This window comes from Nothoprocta perdicaria, unplaced genomic scaffold (genome assembly GCF_003342845.1).
Source record: "Nothoprocta perdicaria isolate Ctin4 unplaced genomic scaffold, notPer1 scaffold_27, whole genome shotgun sequence".
NCBI lineage: Eukaryota > Metazoa > Chordata > Aves > Tinamiformes > Tinamidae > Nothoprocta > Nothoprocta perdicaria.
In genome coordinates this window covers 4148100-4173342 of record NW_020455499.1, presented here as the reverse complement: position 1 = coordinate 4173342, position 25243 = coordinate 4148100, and the positions used below count along the sequence as shown (strand labels likewise).

The window sequence follows — 25243 nt, the reverse complement described above, 5'->3', positions numbered from 1 at the left end:
GTAAACTAACTATAGYAGCAGCGTAGAGCTCATTTTTTCAGTGAAGAGATTTCCATTCTATGATTCAAGAGGAAGTGAGTAAAACTTTCCCAAGTACAGYGCAGCTCATAGATCCTGTCTGAAACCCCTGCATAGTCTTTCCCTACATGTGTCATTTGGAGCTTGCTTTTAATAATGATCTCGAAGATCTGCCTGAGAAATGAAGTGACAGGTAAGATAAGAAATACAATTTTAGATAACACTAAGCATCAATCAATCCGTGCATTCATTTTTACATCTACTCTAGTCTGTCATCTATTCTAGTATAGCTAGAAAGGGAGATTTCTAGCTACTAGACTACTTACCATGGTAGTATTTCAATTTCTACAATTGACTGCCTGCTATTTTTCCTCCACTTGTTGCTTCTGCTTATCACAACACTGGCTCTAACCTATGAAAGCCAACCTGGAATATATAAAATACAGAGGGAATGGCAATGGCCAGAGAAACTAGTTTAATAGGCTGCTATACAGGAAGACTTTGTTCTATGATACATTCTGGAAATAGTTTTCAAACATTACTTACAGGTACTGTATAAAATAGATACCAGTTTTATTGATTATACATCATGATTCTTTGATAATTTAACCTGCACTAAGTAATACATACGATGTGTGATGGAAGGTGAGCAACATTATATAGAACAATCTAAATCTAATAAATAGACCTATATCTCACCACCAGGTTGAGCCACTGCTGTGCCATCATCAKACTACAGAGCAACCACAAAGTCACGCACGCCGATACAGCTGTGCCTAGTGTAACAGAGGATGGGAATCCGCCTCGAGCAGCTCCTCTTCCTTGCACGTCTTTTTGGCTTTGGTCTGTACAGGAGCACTGTGTGTGCTTTTTTGGTCCATGCAAAGCAATGAACAGTGTCTTGTAAGGAAAGAAAAACAGGATTTCAATTAAAGAGGAATGGTGTCAGGTAATTTAGGATTTAAATGAATTGTCTCTCTCATCACAAAAAAAGTCTTTAGTGCTTATTCTGTAGGTCTGTTTAAAAGGGGGAGAGAAGTAGCTAGTTCAGTGCTTTAAGCCACACTGCTTGTGGTGTCTCTATAGGATACTCTGGCATACTCTATATAGGAGACTGTTAGCCAAAGAGATGAGCAAGGACTGTACTTCTGCTACAGCATGTGTTTAAAAAATACAGGCTAGGGRAAAAAAAAGATCTGAAACTTGCACTTCTTTACCCACACGCTTATCACACCATGAAGAACACTTGCACTCGGGAGCACACGGCATGGCTGCTGGCTTAAAACTGCAGACTGCATGTTCTCTACTGCCACAGGAATCAATAGCATACTTGGAAAAAAGGCTGCTGTTTTGCTGAATTGCAAGCAGTGTGCACATATGCCAGTTTTACAGAGAGATCTCCCATTAAAACAAACTTTAACAAAAACAGACCACGGGAAACTGCATATTTAGTAAAATACCATTGGCACCACTTGCCAAAATGTATGGTGCTGTAGTTTCACAGTCCTTACAGAGACGAGGCTGTGATCTTCATTCAAACATTTCATAGTGGCGTGTTTGCCTTACGCGGGGCACCATATCAATAAGCAACCTGTGGAGGAAGCACGAGAGCAATTAGGCAGAACAGTTAAATAAAGATGTAAAATTGGGCTCTCTGAACCTGTTTAGATTCCATTCCAGGTAGCTGAATGAAATCTGGGCAATAATGAAATGTGTGGAAGTGATGTTACAAATTAGGAAGTCATCTTGCTACTCCCTTAAAAATCAGCAGGAACACTGCAGCCCGATGCTGYCATACATTAGGACTAGGGGACCATTCGCTGTCAAGCTGTTAAAACTCAGGCATCTTATCTGTAATAAGCAGTTTCTTTGAAAAGGACAGTGCTTAAAATTTGCCATAAAACCCTCATGGAAAAAATCCATTCTAGATTTATAGTAACTTTTTTAAGTATTTCAAAAGCAAAAATATTTTACTTAGTCTTAACAGAATTCCAAAATTAATGTGTGCAAGTGGAAATGATTCCACTTTCTTTTTACCACTGAGGTGATACRGACAGTCCTTTTCCACACACTGTGCTTCAGTATTGTTGGGGAGTATAGATACATCCAGGAACTGATTTTACTGGAGCTATAAGCCTTTAAGAGCRATGGCTTATTATATTAAAATGCAGCTCATCTGCAGCATATTTGATATAAGCAGAAGATACAATAAAAACAAATACAGAAGAGCTACAAGAAAGATCTCTGTTCTTAAACTACTGCTTTTTTTCTATTGTTCCAAAATATCTAAAATTTCTATTTCCCCATCRTTGAAATTAGCCATCTGTCCTCTCTTTTGATATAACAGTATTTTTAAACAGATTTAGGACACACTATAGTCAGTAACTAATGAGCTGCAAAACTTTGGTACAGTAGTGAACTTGGAAAAGTATGTGCATATATAGCATGAATATGGAATATATGCACAGATGGATGCCTGTCATTTGGAAGTTTCACTGCTCCCATTCACAAATAAGACAAATTAACACTGTTGCCTCTGAATGAATGCACAAGTATGTTTGTGTTTTGCTAACAGAGGAAAAAATAAGAAAATACTCACTTGATTCCATAGGCAAATATTGTGAGTCCGATTAATACTCCTATACTGCCATCCAGAAACCAGACAGAAGAATTGTGCTTAAAAACTTCTGCACTAAGAAGGATGGAAAATCCCATTATTCCACCTACAAGAGAGTTGAAACCTAGAAGGGGAAAAAAAAAAAAAAAAAAAAAAAGAACCAAATCTTCCTTAAGTTGCCAGAATCATCCCACCTACAAAGAGGAAATCCCTAGGGAGAACCCTGTTACCACAGCACGGCCCCTGGAGTGGGCCCAGGACATGTTTGGTGGCCGCCAGCATGGCCCGTGTGCCACCGGGCTGCAGGCAGCAGCGGGAGCCGTGCGGCTGCTCCCCGGGCTGCTCCGTGCGGGGCTGCACCTGYACAACTCGCACTTAGGACTACTTGGTGTCTGACCATGATTCGTAAGAAAGCCCTCCCTAGCCCTTCAACACACTCTAAGACACACTTTATTTCCTTCCTTGTGCACCAGCAGAGGCAGTTTGGACCCTTCAGTCAGAGCACCAAGAAACTGGATAACAAAAAAGACAAGAACCTACCTGGCTTAGCCCTGTTCTGCTGTACCAAAGAGGGAAAACAGCCGGAAAAGCTTATTCTTGTTTGGTGGTGAGCACTGTKGCTCAAGGAAACTTACAGAGGCTCCGAGTTTTCCTGTTCCTGCTTGTTCCTATTTCCAGTTCACTTTTTGAAATTGTAATTGTTAAGATTCACCAGAGTCCTGTCTGTAGGTATTTAAATGCAAAGGAAAGCCTGGCACAGGAGAGAACATGGCACTTAACAAGCCCATGGCAAAATGGGGCCTACAAAGGCTTCAGGCTTCCAGCTCCACACAGAGGACCTGCTCTTTGTACATGGGTAGCATATCCTACAATCAGTGTCACAGCTCCACCATGAGTGGAAATAGGCTTTGCCCATAAGGCTTTACATTTAAATTTATTGTATCATCACAGTTAAACCAACAGAGGCATCAAGCACAGATGTAAAAGCCCATAAGGCTTTACATTTAAATTTATTGTATCATCACAGTTAAACCAAAAGAGGCATCTGACCACTCTCATTCTGGAAGAGCCTGATTCTTTTTTCCCCTAAGCAATATAGTGCTTATATTACCGATATGCATCTATGGAATAAATCAGATATAAATTTAAAACTCATACCAGCATTACTTCCCATGTAAATATGTTCCAGCTTATGTCAGAATATGTAAGCATGATTTGTACAAGGAAAGAAATATATTTTCCTGCCATTACTGGCTGCTGGTTCCAAAAAGCATCTTATAAAGGATGTGACTTTCTCTTCCTAACTGTCAGTCAAACCTTTCCTTGCTGATACGGCAGGAAGCTATCTAATAGCTGCAGGTATTAAGGCTAAAGCCCCCATAAGGCTAGAACAGGAAAAGACTGGTGGCTCAGTTTAGGAMGGAGACAAAGGTACCTAAACCTACAGAAAAGCTGGTTGACATTGTGTAAGTGTCCTCTGAGATGTTACATAATTCAAGATACGAAATCGCTGGCTTTGTCATCCAAAAAGGTCATGAGCTTTTGCTGCACGCAAACTTGATCAATAACTTTTTGCAATTAACAAATTCAGACTTTAAAGAGCAATTGGCAAACTCTACTGTAAAGCAAAATGGTTCTAAAAGAATAACCTTAATGGGGTTGACATATATGAGAGAGAATTTGCTGTTATGAAAATAACACTGTTTTCCAGGAAAAGGATTGTATATTCTTGTTACTCCAAACAGCTTGTTAGTCTAAAGCAAGTGATAGCAGGAGGCAATTTATTAGAAAAAAGAAAATGACTAAAACCAGTTATGGAAGGGAGTGCTAAACCTATGTCTTAGCTGCTGCTGAATCACATTGTCTCCTGCTGATTGTTAATAAACTAAGTACATATATAAATATATTTTGTGAAAGAAGTTAATTTAACTATAGCTGGTAGTAACAGCCTCCTACATTTTCTAAAAGAGCTCTATAAGAGAGAAAATAGAGGGAAAAAAATAGCCCAAAGTAATTGTATATTTTATTCTCTAATTCTTTTAATCAAGGGATGAGCAATCTGCAGATCAGAAGCAATATAATTAGCTCAAGGATGTAATTATAGGGTTAGAGATTTCTCTGTCACGCTGGAGACCAATTCAACTAGAGCTATTCAGGAATTTTTTAGCTAATATTTTGTCTGAAAAAAAGCTGATCTGTTTAAAAACAAGCTACATTTTTTGARCAGATGGTTAATGGGTTGTCTGCTTAGAAATTTTTCTGAAACGGTCAACATAGTTGACCATAGTTAAAATATAAATACTCATGAAGCTTAATATGTATTATTACACCTCAAACAAAAATAAATTGGGTAGGTTTAGAATACCTAATATAAAACAATTGTATGYACTTCTAGAGTAAGCTGAAAATTTAGGGTCCTTAAAGTAAATCTGTAGTGCAGCAAAATAATTTATGTATCACAATCCATGAATCATTAACATCCTGCTGTGTATGTGTGCAGAGCATCTCAAACTGCCTCCTGCTTGCAGATAAAACCTGACAGTGATTTGTAGGCTGCTGTGAAGTCTCAGCCATGGCTGTGGATTCACCTGCCATAGAGTAGATCCCTGTGGCTCTCTGAGGGATTACAAGCTTTAGCCCTGCCAGTAAAAAGAGTCTCTGAACACACCTTTAAAAACAACTAGTTTGTTTTCTACGCCCCTGAATGAACACAGCAGAAGCAGCAGTGGGGGAGATGCCCACCCAGCAGTCCGCGTTGGGGCCAGAGGAGCGTGTGACAACAGGCAGGCAAAGGCTTTGCTTGCAGATGCAATATTGCCCCAGCTCCACTGCGGTGACTGGGAAGCACTAAGTGGCACGCTACACCTGGAGCAGCTGTGCAGAAACACTGCCTGTGACTCCGGCTCAAGACAGGAGGGCATTTTCTGTAACAGCCTTGGGATGAATTTGTTTTCTGAATGCTGGCAATAAGGACAGATATGAGCAAACCAAAGCTGTGAAACTTAGTGCCATATTCTTCCTCTGCCATCTAATCGCTGTCAAATCTAATCTGTCTAATCTCTCTGTCAAACCCAAACCTTATTTGTTACGTGCTCTATCTAACTCCGTCTCTATAATTGCTTTCTATCTACCCATTCACTGTTTGACTTCCATCAGACACACAGATTTGCTGATGTACCTTGCAAGATGCTATTGGTACCACAGAGTGTTCTGGGGTTTTCTTTTCTGTTTCCCAGTGACCTTTTTATCTCAACGCTCTCCCACATTTGCCCTCATTCAAGACTCACAGGCTCCTCTGTGTTTGCAGTATTCACTTGGAGACTGTAAATGGAATAGGATCATCTTCAGACTCACCATCAGTTATCAGTGCTCTGCTTGTAAGGACCTTTCCCAGCATAAACTTGATCACTGCCAAGACAGTGCAAAGGATTCCACTTAAAACGGAGACACTATAAAGAAAATCATCCTGAAAGAAATGAAGGCAGATATTAGTACAGTTTATGATTCTGCCCTACATATTAAATGCCCAATAGTACAGTTATAATGCAATTACTGGTAACACTCAAATATGCAATCTGAGTAAAAGACCTCCTGAGTTACCACTTCCACAGCAGTATAAGTTATTTTGCTGTCTGAAATTGCTTTTGCAAACATAATTAATGATGGTTTCAAAAAACAAATTTTGAACTGACACAAACTCCTCAGAATTTGAAGATTCGACAGGCTCATTGCAAGCTATCTAATAACCTAGTATCTAATGTCATTATCAGTGAAGTCCCTGACCGCAGTAATGCAGGATAAAGGATTGAGAGCAGCAAGTCAGTTACCTTTCCTTGGGGAGGGAACTAATACTTTAATAGTGATTCTGAGTCTGCACTTGGCTCCATTTTGTTTGGTTTTCCTCTTTCCTAGGGTAAAATCCAGCCTAAGCTACACCTGTAAGAATGCACTACCCATGTCCAAAACCAAAGTATATATCTTAGCAAATAGATTTTCCACAAATTGTTTCACTTCACGCCTACAGAAACATCCCCGTGGCTCCCGTGGCTGTGCGAGGTCATTAAGAGCATTCAGTTACTGCTTAACAAACCTGCTCTCCAAGTGGCTGGTGGTGGCGGTGGGACAGAAAGGTGCCCTCCTATGAAAGGAAGGACGTCAGGGGATTCTCTATGCCTTGTGCCCACTCCGACGTGTGCGATCCCATGGGCCACTTGGAGAGAGCCACGCTAGYGCTGCCGTGCTGCCTTCAGCCTCACACACAGCTTTGGAATGGATTCATTTATTACTCTTAATAGATGCTTTAATTTAAGCTGTTGCAACTTCAGTACAAATAAAGGAAAGCGCCAGTATGATTATTTTATCTACAGGTCTAAGTGGGCCAGTGCCACTGGGATGCTGTTACTGATTAAAATATTCTGGCAAAAATCCCTGCTGATAGTAAACACTGTCACAATGATTCATCATCAGCCCCATCCATTTTCATTACTTTAGTAGTAGAAACCACCAATACCCAAAGTAGTTAAAATAAATAAATAAATAACAAATAAAAGAGAAAAAGAAAAAGTGGGGAGGTTTTAAGGCTGCTTGAGAACATACTGGGATTAAATTACTCGTGTGATGTATTCTCATAACTAAATAAAGCATTTAGCATATATTTCCTTGTCATTTTTTTCTATCATATTATCTACTTTACTATCTCTCATTCACGAGTGCATTCTTCTAATACTCTACATTAAGATAAATATACACCAAAGGGGAAAAAATAGAGTTGAAGCAGTAGAACAAAGAAGTAAAGACACAGGGTATAGGTAGGATAAAAATACTTGTAGAATTATTCCAACAAAATGACTGGAAAGTATCTGCAATGCTAGGATAAGACAAGCTGCTCACCTGCTTTGGTCTCATGAAAGCTGGGAGCTTTCAGGAGATGTGAAATGAAATGAAGYTCCAGAAGTCCGGATGAACTTTGCAAAAAAGCGCTTTATACTTGGGATTCTGGTCCAATTYATGCTTCTGATTGATTCACACTAATTTATAGGCAGGCAGTTGAGGGCTGTCCCTCCAGAAGGGATGTGCTACTTCTCGCAGAACCCCCACACTCACTGCTGGCTCCCAGGCCTCCCAACCTCTTCTCTATCCAGAGAAAAAACTGCATAAATTACTCTGACATCAAAATTGATTTTATTTTCAACCTTGGGCTGACAAAAGGCAATTTTTCTCTACACTCAGAGCCACTGGAGATGAGACTGCAAAAAAATAGTCACGTAACCTGAAAAATATCCTAACAATCCCAAGTTGAAGGAATTTGCAAATATAGTTGTTCAAAAACTAATCTTTAAAATTTTGCATCTTAGACCCTCTATTACACTAAAAGATTATATCCTAYATTTTACACATAAACTGAGCTGCTGTTCCTGTTTATCTCGTGAAAGCCATAGCTTTTGGGGTGAATTTGCTTTGGTTTCTCTACGTGTTACCAAACTCACGATACCTAGAAATGCAGCTTGCTGTTTGCGCCAGCTCTGCTGTTTCTATCACAGCTAGGCCAGGTGGGTTAGGAGGATGCAAGAACATCACAAATGCAGGACAGTTTTCTAAATAAACTCAAAAAGTGAACTAACCAACAGGATTTTTTTCAGGGAGGTTTCAGGAACCAAAAATTCTTCACAATCTATCTTTTTCTCATTACACCAGAGAACAGAATCAGTAATATTACTYCAGTGAATGGCTGATAAAGCAAAACACTTGATAAGGCACAAAGGATATACAAATGGTGGAAAAAAATTTTTTTAAAGCTCTTAATACACACACCCTCCCCTACAAGTTTGTTCTACACTATGTAGATTTTTTGCAGAAGGTGCTTTTTTTATTGGCCATCTAACCTCCTAAATCTAAATATTATTTAAATCTAACAGTATACAAATTGTCACAGGGGCCGAGCAGTTAGAGCAGCAGCCGCCGGGCGGCAGCAGATGCTTAAGAAAGGGAGCACCCGAGCTGAGAAGCTACAACTAGAGAGAGAGAAAAAAATCCTCTTTGAAATTCTGTTTCCCCAGACTTCYCTACCCTCCCTGGATGCCCAGAGCGCTGAGAGCTGGCAGGAGAGTCGGGCCCTCGCTGCTAACACGGAGGTAGATGAACGTGAGGAGCTCAAAACACGCTCGGGGTGACCTGCTGCACACAAGGCTGGGGGCCTGGGCAGCACCTCCTGGGCTATTTCTGGTACACGAGGCAGAAAAGAAAGGAAAATCAGCCCAAGTCTTTCAGAGCCATGGCACGAAGGGCTTTAAGACCAGGGGTTTTAAGCATAGGGAGCGTGAGCAGAGGCCTCACGGGGCTGGTGGCAGGTGACGGCCCCTGTGACCCACACACGTCCCTTGCAGCAGTGCAGGGACCCAAGAGTTAAACATGGCCCGCTGCAGCTGTGAACTGATTCCCATTATAACAACTCATCCTTTCAAGAAATGAAGAAAAGAGAAGCCATAATGGAGAACTAAATTAATAAAGTAAGCCTGACCATCTGGCACCAGCTCCCTCAGGACCTTCCCTCAGTCCTGGCCTCTTTGTACCCCTTGCCTTAGCATCTGACAGTCATTAAGAGAACGAGGCAAATCTAGCCAGACTCCCTCTATATATTCGTGGTGTTATTTTAATTACAGCAGCAAATTGTGACAGATGATAAAATTTTAAATTCTGATCATTTCCATATGATAAAGGCTTAGCAGTGTGGTATATAAAGCTCTTTCCTTTTCCATTTCTTTTAATCATATTCCCTCCTTACTACTATACTGTATGTGAGACCTTAATTAATGGACACATCTATCTCTTAAGAGAGAGCTTCATGTATTAAACAACACTGCATATAAAGGTAGGTAGATTCTCATTCTGGACTGCCATCTCATTACACACCACTGACAGCTGCAATGTCCCAGTTTAATATTTATTTTATGCAAGATTTTATGCTGTACAGGTTTGCCCCCCCCCAAAAGCTTTCTTACGATGAAGAAACACTGCAGGTCTTTTACTAGGTCTTACAGAAAGAATAAATCAAAGGCAGAAGGCAGCCACCTCACATTTTATCCAAATGCAATGGCCACCTCAGTGAACGAGCGTCTTTGAAAAAGCGACATCCTCTGTCCCCTGCTTTCAGTGATCTCACCAGAAATAGCAGTGATCTTACTTGCATAAGGAAAATTTGTTAGTAAGTTTGTGATTTTGATTTCTTCTGGATTTAATAGAGAAGCCGAAAGAAAAGCCTCAGAGGATACTTCACTACCTGGATTAGCAGGTGGAGATATTTTAATATAAAACCCAGCCTAATAACTAAACTTTAGCCTATTTGTGTTACTAGTCTTAGAATCCTTCTAATTCTCCCTAATATTTTGTCCTGATTTTTTAATCTATTTCTACAACATTCCTTTTTTTCCCCCCCACACTTTGGTTTTTTTTGTTTCATTCCTAGTTTTGAGATGCAAAAATACTACCATTTCACTTTATGTTGTATCCTCTCTTCCCCTTCCTGGCAGTTTAATCTATGGGGATCCCAAAATAAGCCTTTTTTCCCTTGGTCAGTGAAAGGGACCTTGGAGGTCCCTGCTCCCTAGCAGCTGCAGGCTTCTTTTTGCATCTTTTCCCTTTCCTTAGCTTTCTCTGTTCAAACTTGCAAAAAGCTGCAGCACCTACTCCCCCTCTCAGGAGCTGAGAATTACAGGCACCACCTTTTCTCATCCCAGACAGGAAAGTGTTCCATGGTAGAGTAGCAGATCTCTGCTGACTTTAGCCCAGGAAAGAAGGGATAAAATAAAACTAAACACCTTGACTGAGGAGGCAGGGATGCATTTTCAGAACACTACCAGAGCTACTGGCAAAAGCAATGATGTGACTAGCCCAAACTGTACATAGTTTGTGCTGTCACATATTAATTTTGCCCATCTTTATAATCCACAATCCATCACAGGTCCTGATGAGGACCCTCCTTCAGGGTTCCCATCCCCAACATGGAGCTTGTCRGTGACCACCGTGTTGGTGGCCAGGCTTCCCCCTCTGCTCCCCATAGCCTCTTCCCCTTCTCGTCCACAGCCTCGTGCTCACCAGGTCTCTCAGAAACTCATTTATCTTTATCTGGGATCACTGGCTATTGCACCACTAAGTCATCACTCTAAGAAGCATGTTAGACGAGCAGAAAGGCTGGTTTTCCTCCTCTTTCTCCAGAGGATTGGGTCTGTAGATAAAAAGGGATGTTTCTAATACAAACACATATAAAAAAAATCCAAATCTCCRTCACATTTTCTCCACGTAATAAATAGTTCATGGAATCTGTCTAGAGGGAGCTTCTAGGAAGCCAGAGAGTCACCACCTAACTTCAAAAGGGACAAGAGTTTTAATTGCTTTTCACTGTCAGAAAACAAAACCGACAGCCCAGTGTCTGACTCAAGTAGGAGATACGTTCTCTTCACATGGAGATACAGAGATCTATTATTAGCACACACAMAAAAAATCTTGTGAACGTCTAAGCTTGTATCTGTAGGGCTGAAGTGCTGTGACAGAGCAATGCCAGCGAGGAGAACACTGCTCAAGGAATAACCAACAAAGGCGCAGTCCTGTGAATGCTGCTCGCTGGGGACATGGTGGCCCAGAAACTCCAGAGAATTATCTCAAGCCAGCCWAGGGCTCTAGCAAAGGGTCTGCTTAAAACTTTCAGAGCTCCTTGGTCACATTTTCCTTTATTTTATCAGAGTACTGTAAAGCACAATTTATTACAGTACTTGCTCCTAGTCTTGGAAGCATCTCTTATGAGACTGTGTATAACCTAGGGTACATTATTTGTTTAAGGCTAAACACCAAACTATACAAAACATTTCTGCAGTAATTATAAACAGGACACTGACTGAATATTCTAACATACAATAATGTACACATATATCAACTTGAAATGTAGGTAATTTTATTTTTWTATATATATAAACATATATATATATAATATATATAWGTATATAACCTACATATAGGTAATAGGTACCTACCAAATAAAATTACCTACATTTCAAGTTGATATATGTGTGTGTGTGTATATCTATATATACTTCTTGTCCTACATATATAGGGCAACATGTAAAAGAATGTGATCTGTAAGTGTATATAATATCACATATTATTTGCTACATTGTTATTGATCTATAACTCATCTATTGACAATGTTAAATATATTAAATACATATTAAATATATATAATATATATTAAATATACAGTGTACTTATTGCAAACAACTAAATAAGCAAAAAAAGAGACAAAAAGCTGTATATTGCCATCCTCAGCTTCTCTTTTCAATTGCAATCAATAGTGCATGATACAATTGACTAATCTTATAAGTGATTTGATTTATAAAAGAATGGGAGGTGCTACATTCGATACGCTTCACATCTTTTATATACAAACTGATTATATTTTTCCTTTTTTGTGCTGCAGGAAATCAGAAACACAGCAGAATGCCTCGTTACCCTGAACAAAAAAGTGTCCCTTGCCATACTAATGAGGACAAATGCCAAACTGCATTGACATTACATRTGTTATACTATTATCTAGGGAAATGCAAGCAGTAACTGAATAGTAAATGGATATTGATTTACAACCCCAAGTGAAATTAAAACAGTGACTCTCAGTTTTGCTGGGAGAGTCTTTTTCTCAATAAACAGGAAAATCTTTGCAAAATGTGGGAAGCGTACAAACAAAATGCAACATTTTACATTTAAGTATTTACATTATTCAAGAGTATATAGCAATTGACATGAAGAAGGTAAGCAAGCAAATGAAAGATTTCTATCAGAGAGATGTCAAGGGTCAACACTAACAAATCCAAAAACAAAACACTGCTGGAAATCTAAGCTTAATTTGAGTTTTAAACTCTTTTCTCAATATATCAAAGCACAAAGAAATTACTAAATCTTGCCCAGAAATCTAAACATGATGCTGTCAACATTATGGACTGCTACTATTTCTCCATTAGTGAAGACAAGGTATTGTACCAAATCTTCCAAATACCAAATTTGGTATTGTACCAAATCTTCCAGGTCAGTATATGGATAGAGATCTCAGAATCATTAATAAAGCAATGGCAATCCCTTTTCCTACTGGGAATTGTCTCATCATGGCCAACAGAGGTTGGAAAACAAATGTTATGAATAACGATAGGAAAAATAGTCTGCTTCTGATAGCTAAAAAAGGTTTAGTAACTCATCTGAAATCAAGAAGTGATGTTATGTTAGGTTCAACATTCACATACAATTTTTATAGAAAAGCATGATGTAGAAAAAATTCTTAAATTGCACAATCAGACTATAATTTATTCAAAATTAAGCGCAAAGGCAAAGAGAACAAAGATTTTATATTGCAAATGTCAAGCGTTGATTAACTTAGTGAAGCCAGATTCATGGCTGTATAAGAAATAAAAATRGAGAAAGAAGTGGAACTTGTAGCTTTAAGTTTACTACATATTAATGGTGAGTCTCTCTTTTGGGTTACAAATTTTGTTTTCAAGGACCTTCCAATCTTTCTCTGTTTGGTGCACACTAGCCTGTTCAGAGCTGCTCTTCATCACAAACCTACTCACAGTGGTTGAGCAGACCAACAGTACAGCACAAGCGTGGAAAGCCCGAGACCTGTTAGCACTTAAATAATATTAATGCTTCTAGATGAGCACTGGTGCACTCAGAGCACTTTGCACAGCACACATACACCTACTTATTTGCAGGAAATTTAACCCAAATGCTTAAGCATACTAGCTAYATGGCAAGAACAGGAAAGAAACAGTAAGATTTCCATCAAAAACAACACTTTCCAAGGCAAGTGTAAAATGTCATCACATTTCTAAATTGGTAAAATATAAAAGCTTTAATTAAAATCTTTGCAGACAAACGGGAAAGGAGGTCACAGACAGATAGAGACTTGTGCRTATGTGGTGATGCCTCCAGGAACTACATCTACACCTCCACACAAATTTGTCTCCAAAGGAAACTGAACCATCTCTGCAAAAGCAATCTAAGGTCAGCTGACAGTCAGATCCTCCCTGAAGGGGCAGGAAAACTTTATTTTTATCATCTATTCCCATGACTAAAAACCAGAGAGTTTTTTGGTGCCCCTCAAAAGTTATTTCCAAACTTCCAACAACAAAACTCCAATTCACACAGAGACTTTTTGGTTTGATACAAGTTGTCACAAGAGGTGCAGAATACAGCAGGAATTGTACATCCATCCCCAGCCAGGACAACACTTGAATAAAGTATGTAAGGAAGCTCAGCTGCAGGATTCTTTTCATTATTCATACTGCCATAAATGAGAAAAAAAATGCATTATGCTTCTCTCTCATATACTCAAAATCGGTGGTTTCTGGTCTTTAGCGGCAGTAGTAGCTACAGCCAGCTCTGCCTCATCATTAACTGTGTAATTCATGACTTCATAAATTAATTAATTTAAAAAACATAGTGCACAATGTAATTCTATGGTGCAGTCGTTGCAAACCACTACGCTATATCACAGATACTGAAAACACTGCTGTAGCACAAGCGATTCCATTTTGAACGCTTAAGATGAATAAGTTCCTCAATTACTTAAAAACAAATGTCTTTTTCCCATGATATTAATAAGTGTATAAATAACACAAGCATAGATTATACAGTAACAATACAATTAATTCACTGGCCAATTCTCCTGATAGAGCATGCCAATTTTCAGGGCAGGCTTCTTTTTTTAATTATTATCTAAATTAATGCACACAGGGAAAAGTCTAACTTTACATAACGGTGACTAATTCTGAACTTAACTTATTAAGTACAGGAGTGAGAATCACAGTTAGAAAAGTTCTACAAAAATATTAATTCAATGCTCAAAAGTAAAAAATGAACATGACACTGTGCAAGCCCATGGTGATGCCTGTATCTTGAAGTCTACGTGCTCTTAGGGTTTCCCATCTGAAAATGAGGATAGAGCTACAGAGAAAGGTACCAAGAAAAGAGTTAAGGAGAAAGGTACCAAGAAAGACAAAGACCATCTCCATGGGAGGTATGATTAAATAAACAGCTTTTCCCTGCAATCTAGAAGCTGAGGCCTGCAATGGACGTAAACTCCTGGAAGGAAGGAAGGTTATTAGGGCAAAGTACCTCTTCCAGTACAAGGATTATAGTGAATACAGGACTCAGAATTCTATATTCCAGGGCAAGAATTTTAGTGGGGAAAAGAAAGAAAAGAAAAAAGAAAAAAGAAAAAAGAAAAAAAAAAGAAAGAAAGAAAAGTTTGCTGAGAGATTCAAGGGTGACAAGGTGCCTCTAAGGCCACATACAAAATTTTATCTTCTACCAGGAGGTAAAACTGCACAAACAGCTCTCATTTAAAACTACCAGGATCTAAATGATTAATCTACCCCCATCTACTTTATAAGCATTTCCAAGGTAACTACATTCCATAGCCTACCAAGCAAGGCAACTAGGAAGGGAAAAGAGCACTTCTCTTTTTCCCAAGGTCCTGAAGCRTTAAGAAGAATTATTAAAAGCACTGCGTGCGTTGAATGTGCACTGACGTACACTACACACTATTTATTGTTACTCAACACAATGGAAGGGGGAAACAAACAAAGGAGGGATGGGGAGGCATGATCGGAAAATGCAAAAGTCAACAGCCCTAATTCTCCTCGGCTTCTACACCAATGCAGAGTGGGAGTGCTGTCCTTCTGCTTGTTCCAATTAAATTGCATTGGACAAGGAATAAAAGAGAACTCAGTGATGTGAGCGAAGAGAGCCTGACTTAGTGGACTATGAGCTCCGATGCTGGAAATTAAGTAGTTCCTCTCTGCAGTTTAGTAATATACTGTGGGCGTTCAAGTCCCTTAGAAAAATYATATACCAAAGCTGGAAATTCCATTAAAACATCTGAAGGGCATTTTAAATGATTTTTTGGTGGTGTGAATTTTATATCCTTTGTTATTAGTAGTATTTTCATCAGTAGTATGTTAGTAGCAACTCTTCTGAGAGCCATTTCATGGACAAAGAAATCTCTAAAGATCTCAGAAATTCTTTCTAAGGAAATAGCTTCCACAACACATTAAATGACAATTAAATGACCCACATGAAATGGGAAATGAACATTTCTCTCATGAAAGGCATATGAAGAGCTTCATATAACTGATTCAGAATGATTCACAAGTGACAGACTACTCTTTGAGGATTTTAACCATAGCAGCTTATATTTAACAAAAAGATACTTGATCTGTTTTATCCATTACAAAACATATCCATATTATAAATCATTTTCTCCCAAACCTAAGTAAATCAAAATGAGCTCAGAAAAATTGTAAGTACTGTGTTACTTGTAAGTTGTAAGTACTGTAAGTATTGTAAGTACTGTATTAACTGTGTTGAAATCACTTGGGGTTAATCACAAAATAAGTTATAAAATGTGATACCCATGGTTCTGACTAAGATGTAGTAAGTCACTTTGCTCTACGTCTTCGTGATAGTCTTGAATTCCAGATAACCGTACAGCAACACATTCAAAACTGTTTCTATCCTAATCATTTTGGTTGGAAAAGASCTTTGGGATCACTGAGTCCAAACATAAGCTGTCTTCAGACAGGCAGACAACAATAGCTTTGTGTTCAACATGTAAGTACTAACAGGAACATTTTCCAGCAAGGTTTCACCACATTTCCTTTAAAATAGGAATTACACATTTAAAATTTCTCAAAATACTTTGAAAAGTATTTACATCTTTAATGACCTTTGCCTCAAGAAAGAGTAATTTAGACATTAATTGCACCATCTTGCTATTATGATTCACACATAAAAATTATGCTTTCACATATATCCTTTCAAACCTTAACAACAGATTTAAACTAGTTTGAGGACCAGTGGAACTACTCTAATCTTTCCTCAGTTCTCCTCCTCTAGGATAACTTCCCTGGAATTAGAGTAATCTCAAAATTACAGGAATCACCATCAGAAACTATTTGAGGTCGTGAACTTGATGCACAACTGACTATACAGTGCTATGCAAAAAGTCATTATGACATAATGCTGTTCTAATCAATATATTTCCATATATTGTAGAAATTTGTTATATTAGCTATTTATTCACTAGTGTTGCATGTAATAGAAGCCATTACCCTATAAAAAGAACGAGAGTAGATGCAGAAACTTCTTCCCCTATTGGGCACTCATCAGATTTCTGACCCTCCAAGACACCAATGATAATGTCTGGGCAGCTGCACATCGGCTGAGACCACACTTAACTGGCAAGGGAAAAAAGGCCGTTTTGACTGAGAAACAGCAGCTAAGCTGAGCAAATAGAAATCAGCATCAGATTCAGACAAGTGAAAGAGTTCATGTTAAACAACACCCTTTTCCCCCCAAGTATTTTATGCAGTAGCTCTTAGCATAGTAATTCACTGCTGACAACAGTGTCTTTGCTGTAACAGTATTCTCTCTCTCTCTCTCTCCTTTCTTCAATGTTATTTTTGGTTTACACAGAGATATTTCACCTGTCATGCAACCTTGACCTGTATCGTTTTCATATAGTGAGAGGCAGTGGAATATGGCAAGGGTTTGAAAAGCAAAGGCTTTGCCATGTCATTTTAAGAGACACTGAAAGTACCATCTTTTYCCTTCCCTGCTTCTAGCCTACTTTCCAGGCAGAATTCCAAGACCTGCGAATTGTCTCTGTGTGCACATGTGGCATTTACCCTGCCACCAGTCAGCCTCAATCTGCGCCCTGCCAGATATATCTTCCCACCAGCTGTTATTACTTGAGCACATATATGAATGAGAACAGTCCGCTCGATGCCTCCATCTCCCAGCTGAAAGCAAGTAGTTGAGGCTTTTCTCCARTGTTGTGTGGGGAATGGTCCTTGAAGATCAAGACCTGATGCTAGAGTCTGCACACGCTTACAAATGGACCAAGTTTTCTGAAGGCTGAATACAAAAGAAGTTGAAGTCTGGTTGTACGTACTACAACTGAACTGAAGCTTCATTTCGTCTGAGTACATTGGAACAAGTGAAAATAAAGACGAGTCTCGCGGGAGACAAAAAGTTGCCATTTGGCTCTTCCTGTGAGTAACTGGTTTGGATGAGTAGAGCTCAGGGAAATTAATAACCACTAGTGAAAGGAAGCAAGCAGGACAGGACAGAGCAGCRCTGAGAGGAAGGCTGCTGGGAAGATCTGCTCCATAAGCCAGGTAGCGGCTGGCTTCCATACCAAAAGAAAGCAGACAGCAAGAAAAAAGCCTTAGGCAATGCTCCATTGTGAGCCAGTTAAAAGCTAGCTCTTTCACCCAGCATGCTCTCCTCACCTGTTTTATTCCTGCTACTTGTACATGGCTCTGGAATTAGAGGCAAGAGCTGGAAAACAAAATATATATATATATAGTCCAAAAATACCTCTCAGTGTCACTGAACTCCTACTGTCCTGTATAGAAGTTTTAAGCATTTATGTTCAAAAAGATTTGGTCTGCAATAGTAACTCGGGAGAAGAAAGCATACCACCATCCTTACAAAATCCCTAAGGATTAAGGATCCCTAAATACTAGCCTCACATGAGAAAAAAAGGACTTATTCAAGACAACGACCTGCAGTGAGGTTCAGCCAAGGCAGGCCTGACACTTGCTACAACTCCACTGAGCWCAACGAGGCTCACTGCAAGATGTTGCCCTTCCTCAGTTGCACTGGAAGTATGAGGAATGGAACATTTTAAAGAACAGAAATCACCTTACCACTTCTGGAAGCACCTTCTTTGCAAGATCATGGATGGCTTTGATCACAATACATATAGATGACAGCAGGAATATGACACCCAAGATCACACAAGCTCTGGGGAAAAAAAAGAGACCAAGAAACGTTAGAACATATTTGGAGTTGTTAAATCTCTCACTGTTAATGGATAACACACAACAGAATTTTAATGATCAAAAAGCTTAAGGAGATAAGGACAGGGACTTGTAAAACAATGAAGAGAATTTTCCAGTTCTTTGCCATTGCTTAAAATGGACTGTAAGTGAAAAGGTAGGACAGACCATATGGATATTTCTGGGTGACAGCAACAGGGAAAGACATGTCTCTTCTGCTCCTGATGATACATCAAGTTTCCAGAAGAGTCATTCTCTGTTCTGCTTCTTTTGCTAGTCTGGCATTAGACATAACCAAGGAACTCTATTTTCTTTACTCAACCAGGGCAGATATTTGGTAAATCTTAATAGAAACTTAACAGAACATGAAACCTTGGTTTCCTTCCCAAGTCTCCAAGAAACAGAATTTTAAAATGCAGTTAATAGTAATAAAAAAAAAAAAAAAAAAAAAAAAAAAAAAAAAAAATTGAGGGTCTCTCAACGTGAAGGACACAAAGATCAGAGTCCTTTAGTATTAAGAACTGTACAGAATCAGATGCCTTGTTCCTGCGCTATAGAATTGAGAATCTAGAAGCTGTTACAAAAAGCAAATCAAAACGGAAACAAATGAGAAAGTGAATTGAAGATGAAGTAGTGGAGAAGGGGAAGGAGAAGTAAGAGAGGGACTACAAAGCTTACAAAGCATATTAAGAAATTTACAGTTAAAAAACTTTTGGTTTTGATTCAAACATACCAGTCTGCCACTACTACTTTGAGATGGAGTGCCTCTTGCTATTAAGTCCTAAAGCTTTGATTTCTACTTTATAAACAATTAAAGCTAGGCTATTACAGTATTGATGTATCTATAACTCCATTTTACTAATAGCACTTTATATAAAAAATCTGCTCGCAAATAGAAAATTTCAACAGAAAAACACCGAGARCATTTTTAATAATTAAAGTATTAAATATTAAAGAAATTATTTCTATAAATGCATTTTCTCTTCTCTCTGTTTGCTATTCATCATCTACTACCTATCTGTTCACTCAGTCTAAGGGTGCTATAATTATCCCAGTAGCACACTACTATTTTTAACAATTCAGACATCAGGCCATCTGGTGGTTGGCACTACGTGTCCCGCTCGCACCAAGCTCAACGTAGGGAGTGCAGCTCGAGTGGTGCTGCTCTGCCTAGGTCCAAGAAGAGGGTGAACAGTGGTGCAGCTCGGCACTGGGGCATTTTACTCATCAGCTCAAGCAATATAAAACACACCGTAGAAAATTTACCTAATCCTACAGGCAAACTCCAAGTAAAGAAGCTCCAAGGAGTACAGATGCATGGAAGTCTTCGCACACCCTTCCCAGTACCGCTGTGACCAAGCTACTCGTTGCACTTTGGCATGACTGCTCTGCCTGCTCTCACGGGTAAACGGCAGCAGTGCTTCATTTTGTCATATAAAACATAACCTGCTGTAACAGGTGGGCAGAAGAGGCTCCGAACAGTCCAGTTACCCCTAAGTCCTACCCCTAGACTCAAAATCAAACCAAAAGTCCAGACCGTAACCTGTGCGTGGAATTGGCGGAGTGGATTCTCTGCACAACCCTCTGAGGTAGATTTTGTTTTAATGACTGTTTCACTTTTCTTAGATAAGGGAGCAGAAGCATGTAGCAAAAATTCTGCCCATTTCCTGGGCCCAGTGCAAGCATGAGCTCGTTAGAATACAGAACTGGTGCGCAGAACATGGCTGAGTTGCCTTAGGCCAATTGCTGAGCCAGTGATAGGTAAAAACAAGATACATACACTTCATRCAAGAATATACTGACATTTCCTTTAAAATCAATACTAAAGGAAAAACTTGTACTACTATTCCCAGCTAGCTGAAACCAAGCAGACCCTAAATGCATGTTTGGAAAGAACAGATTAAACTTCTCTGTGTCAAAATATATTGTTTAATGCCAAGTGTGTGGAGAAAACAGTGGAACATGAACATCATCACCTTTCCTTAGCACATCTTCTCTTTGTGTAGCATCAGAGGAGACAGGTGAACTTCCCTTTCAGGCACCTGCTCTGACCACTGGCTGGACACAGTTTTCACAGAGTTTGTACAGTTTAGGGTAAGCCTAATCCCTGTAAACCCTCCTACCACCCAAGCAGAACAGCATATGTCTGACATCTCTGCTTATGCCAGCAGACAAATGATGACTTCAGCTCTCTTGAGCAGTGCATCCTATTTCCCAGACGAGCTTTTACAGTGTCAAAAGAATTCCCATACACCTACTTAACCTGAAACAGCTAAAAGAAGAAATACAAAAAAAAAAAAAAAAGTTAATGACAGAGTGGCAGGAATATTAATAGCAGAGAGAAATGCAGTGTGAGGCTTGAATTGGAACTGAGTCATCATATCAGCAAATCCAGCAGCTCCTTTATCCACTGGCTTTTGGAATCTGGAGCCATGCAAAATTCATGAGTAATGGCATAGTACTGTAACACCTATATATGTTTTGCATATAGGTGTATGTCTCCTCTTTGCTCAGTAATCCTAATACTGGATAAGTATATCAACTTCTATAAAAATACTGCACTGTGYTGTCTTTTAGCCTTGTTTGCCAGAAAAAAAAAATTGTATGGTATACAGTCTAAAATCATGAAAAAAGACAATCTCCAAGAATTAGTCTTAACTTTTAATTGCAGCACATAATAACCAAATTGCACTTGATTGTTGTAACTCTGCTTTATTTTTCAAGCCATTAGACAACAAAAACTTTCAGGAGAGCCTGTTAACTGCCATCTGCTAACAATTATTTCAACTATTCTGTAACTAAGTAAAACATTTGCAGCTGCAAGTGCAGGGTGTTAGTTCCAGGGATCCAGGCGAAGGCAGCTTCATCAATCACAGTCTATCACACTGGGGGGCCAACTGCCATTTCTAGACAAGCTCAAGACAACTGAGAATTGCCCATAAAAATTTAAAAAATAAAAAGTAAAAATTAGGACTCCCTGTAGGTAGTGATTAGAGAAAAAAAAATTATTTCAATCAAAGACTAAATACCAACACGGAGTTCTTGCCCAGAAAGCAATTCTACTTTCTGCATCTCTTGTTGTGTTCTTTTCTTGAGTAGACTCATTAGAGCCAGTGGTCTACTCTGTGTAAGCAGTGTTCAACTCGAATCAAGGCTGCAGATTTAGACTTGGATGTTAACATTATAATATTCTCTAAAATAAATAAACTAATAAAAAGTTACATACATAGCTACAGAGAAAAACAAACTACTACAAACTACCTCAAGAGAGATCTTGGTTCAGCTTATCAAGAGTGACTGAGAACAGTTTTTTCCAATCAGTTGGCTACTAAAAAATACTCATAGCAACACATCTCACTTTTTAATTATTAKCCCACTATCTTGCTGGCAAAGGGAGCACAATAATATAGCGCCAGTGAGGGTCTGTAATGAAGCCTTGGGTAATTACTCCTCTCCAGTCAATCTGCTCTAATAGTAGCAGGAGCAGTGCAATAGAATTAAGGATTGAGAACAAATTAGTGATGCATATCAATACGTTCTGTAAAAATGTTTTAATTTTCACTTAACAGCTCACAGACATGGCTGTTGTGAGCCGGGGGATGGAGGGAAAAGATTCTGTTTACTTGGTAATGTGTCTCTTACATCCTGGAACAATTTTTACCAGCATACTTCCAGTTCATTAAAATAGTCAATGAAATTTAATGATGCTACGTGGAATAAAAGAAGATTGTCAGCAGCAATCTAATTAGTTCCCAGTTCTATTCCATCTAAAATGCAATATTAGAAACCTAACCTCCCTTCCTATTTAACAATGATATGGATAATAAAATGATTTTATTATTTTGGCTCTGAACAATATAACAAGCAGTAACTAGAATCACGAGTTTCAGGTATTTCATTTTCCTAATATCATTTATGGGATTTAAAAATTATTCTAGATATTTATGGAAAAAAATCAAAATATTTCTTGGTGTTGGATATATTGTTAGATGTAGGTTTTCTGAAATGACCCTTGATAGTAAATGCTGCATAGTCTCTCACTGTTATCATTGCTGAAGGCACAGGAATTGCTCACAAAGGTCCTGCATTTGCTTCAGTGTTAGAAGCAGAATAAAAATTTCCTCAAATTTATAAGTGCTTGTAGTTGAGATTTAAAGGTGTAATAGAGGACCAAGGATCAATGTCTGCAGCAGACAGCAATACTCCATGCTYTCATACAGCCTCACCTCTGAGTCTATTTACACCCTGTAGCATTTTCTTCATGTTAAAACTGGGAAATTAAAGTTTTCTATAGAAACGTAATTTCTAGAAGGAAATCATCTAGAAAGAAATCTCTTTCAAGAGATCTTTCTAATAACATTACTGAGATCTTCACTGACTTAGTTGATTCCTAATTCTAGACCAAAGAAATCCAAGATATCCGTGGCCAATTCTATTTCATCCATCCTCTCCCCTTTTGTATCTTATATCTTCTAACTTGGATTGCATTAGAACACCACATTTATTACATTTCTTCGTGTTTGTCTGAAAGAATGCATCCTTCAATATCTACAAGTCAGCTCTTATTGCTACCTCATCTCATCTCATTTTTAATTTCCCCAGTAATAGAGTTTCACATCCTMCATCACTACTCTGAGGATCTGCATTCTGTGGTCCTTGCTACTGGTGCTGTGTAGATACTACAAGAGTTCCTTAGAGTTAATATGAATCAGGCCTAAACTTGAACCAGCTTTCCTTAACTTTATTACTTACTCAATGTTTCAATCCATACAACTCTCTTCTTTTCATCCAGTGTTCTGCTCACCAATCTTCTTCATCCACTTCTGTACCTTAGAAAACCTTTTTTTTTTTTTTTTTCTGATTACTTTTACATTTTCCAGTGTAAAGAGCCTTGCTTGCCTTATTCACAAAAAGGCAATTATAGTAATTTCTGTCAAGCTACTAAGTGCAAGATGACAGAACAACAACAAAATAGTAATTACAAACACTAGGGTTTCTAACAACATTCAGTTTCAAGTAGAAATAATATTCTTAAATTTTAGCAAAACAGGCTTCAGTCCCTCATTCAATTCCCTGTTTGCTATGATACTACAAATAAATTATACTCYTATTCACCACATATATTTATATTATGTTCCAAGAGCCAGTATACTCTAGCTTAATTCTGCATTTTTTAACATATTTTTCAAAAAAATTTTTTTTTTTTTGCCAGGAGAACAAGTGGAACACTTTGCTCAGAAGGGATGTGTGGTCCCCTTTCTTGGAGGCTTTCAAGACTTGACTTGAGCTCAGATCTCATTGCTGACTGCTTTAAGCAAGCGATTGGACTAAAGACCTCCAGAGGCCCTTTCTGACCTGAATTTTACTATGATCCTATGAATTTTTATTCATGAAATCTTTTTCTCTGCAGGCTCTGTCAAGGTATTTCAGCAGTAATAGCTCCTAATAGCCCAAGAAAGGGAAATGTTAAAATCTCTACAGGCTGTTTTCACTGCTGGAGTTCAGAAGTAGTGTTAAAAATACTACTTTGCAAGAAACTACATCAGCATTAAAATGCACAGCAGGCCAATATGTGCAATATGAGGTCTAGGCCCAGGAATAATGTGAGCTTTCCAGCTCATTATAAAAATCAATTTTATGCAGGATACAGGATTTAATCTCTGTATAAACCCGTTAATAAATCCTCTGGGGTTTAAAGGAAAAAGAAAAAAACATTAATTAATTAACTTAATACAAACCATAAATGTGCTTATTCATTTTTCCATATGATTTCAAAGGATTTTAGTATTAGTGGGTGACAGACTGAGTGATCATATATGGGATCCTGTATGGGAAGTCACATGGCACAAGAACACAGCCCTAGAAAAATTAAATGCTGATACTCAAAGGATGAAAACTTGGTGGAGCAAAGTTTATCTTCCAGTCACCAACAAACTTTTTTTTTGTAGAGGCAGGTCAGTAGGTTCTGGCGGGGGCGGGGGGTGAAATGAACAGGGTAGAGATAATAAAAGAGGACTGAGAAATGTCAGTGGATAAACAGGATATGATGGGAAAAAAGTGAGATACGATTTTGGAAGGAAGGGGCTGAGAGTGGTCGTTTTGTTTTACTGGCATTTTGAGAGCTAAGGGTAGGATGGGATGTTGCATGTTACAGCCTTTCTTTGCCTTCTCTTTCCCCAATCCCTGCTGTAACCTTTGCGCTCCCAAGACTGTCTTCAGTGGGAAGAGGACATGGCCTGTTCAGAACAACTGCACCTTGTATATCATAAACACAGCTCTGCTGCCAATTGTTTTTAAAATAGACACTAGAACTATGATGCCACTGTTCCTGAGGACTTGTTCCTTGCTGCCCATGTTGCAGTACTACTGAGAAGAGAGTCATAGGTTTAATTAGGATATCCACGGTCAGTAAAATCTACTTCATAAAACCCATTAAAAAACTTACTCAATTAAAAAGGACAACTATTAGCCACTGTGGTGTACGACTGAACTACATCAGCAAAAGATAATGCAATGTCAGCCTCAGTCTCAAGTTTCCCTACTTTCCTCTTGTGCTCTAGAGCTAAAGCTGAAACTGCATCCAATTAAACACAGCTGTATTGCTTGTTTATGCTTATTATTGTGGTGTAGTTTATTTATTACCAGGTTTAGTCACTGCTGAAGGTTTAAACATCAAACTATACAGAATCACGGCTGTCCACAGTGCGTGCACCTGCCTGCTGCA

At 38.7% G+C, this 25243-nt stretch overlaps 1 protein-coding gene across 1 annotated transcript in view; it reads right to left on the bottom strand.

Moving 5' to 3' along the window:
- Positions 1-629: 629 nt before the first annotated feature.
- TMEM163 (transmembrane protein 163) overlaps positions 630-25243 on the bottom strand; it is an 83359-nt gene continuing 58745 nt past the window's right edge. The window contains exons 5-8 of the mRNA XM_026040891.1: positions 18388-18484; positions 5990-6101; positions 2618-2759; positions 630-1609 (exon numbers count right to left, since the gene is read on the bottom strand). Of these exons, the coding sequence (XP_025896676.1) occupies positions 1549-1609; positions 2618-2759; positions 5990-6101; positions 18388-18484 (412 nt within the window). The 3' untranslated portion in view covers positions 630-1548. The remainder of the gene's footprint in view (positions 1610-2617; positions 2760-5989; positions 6102-18387; positions 18485-25243) is intronic.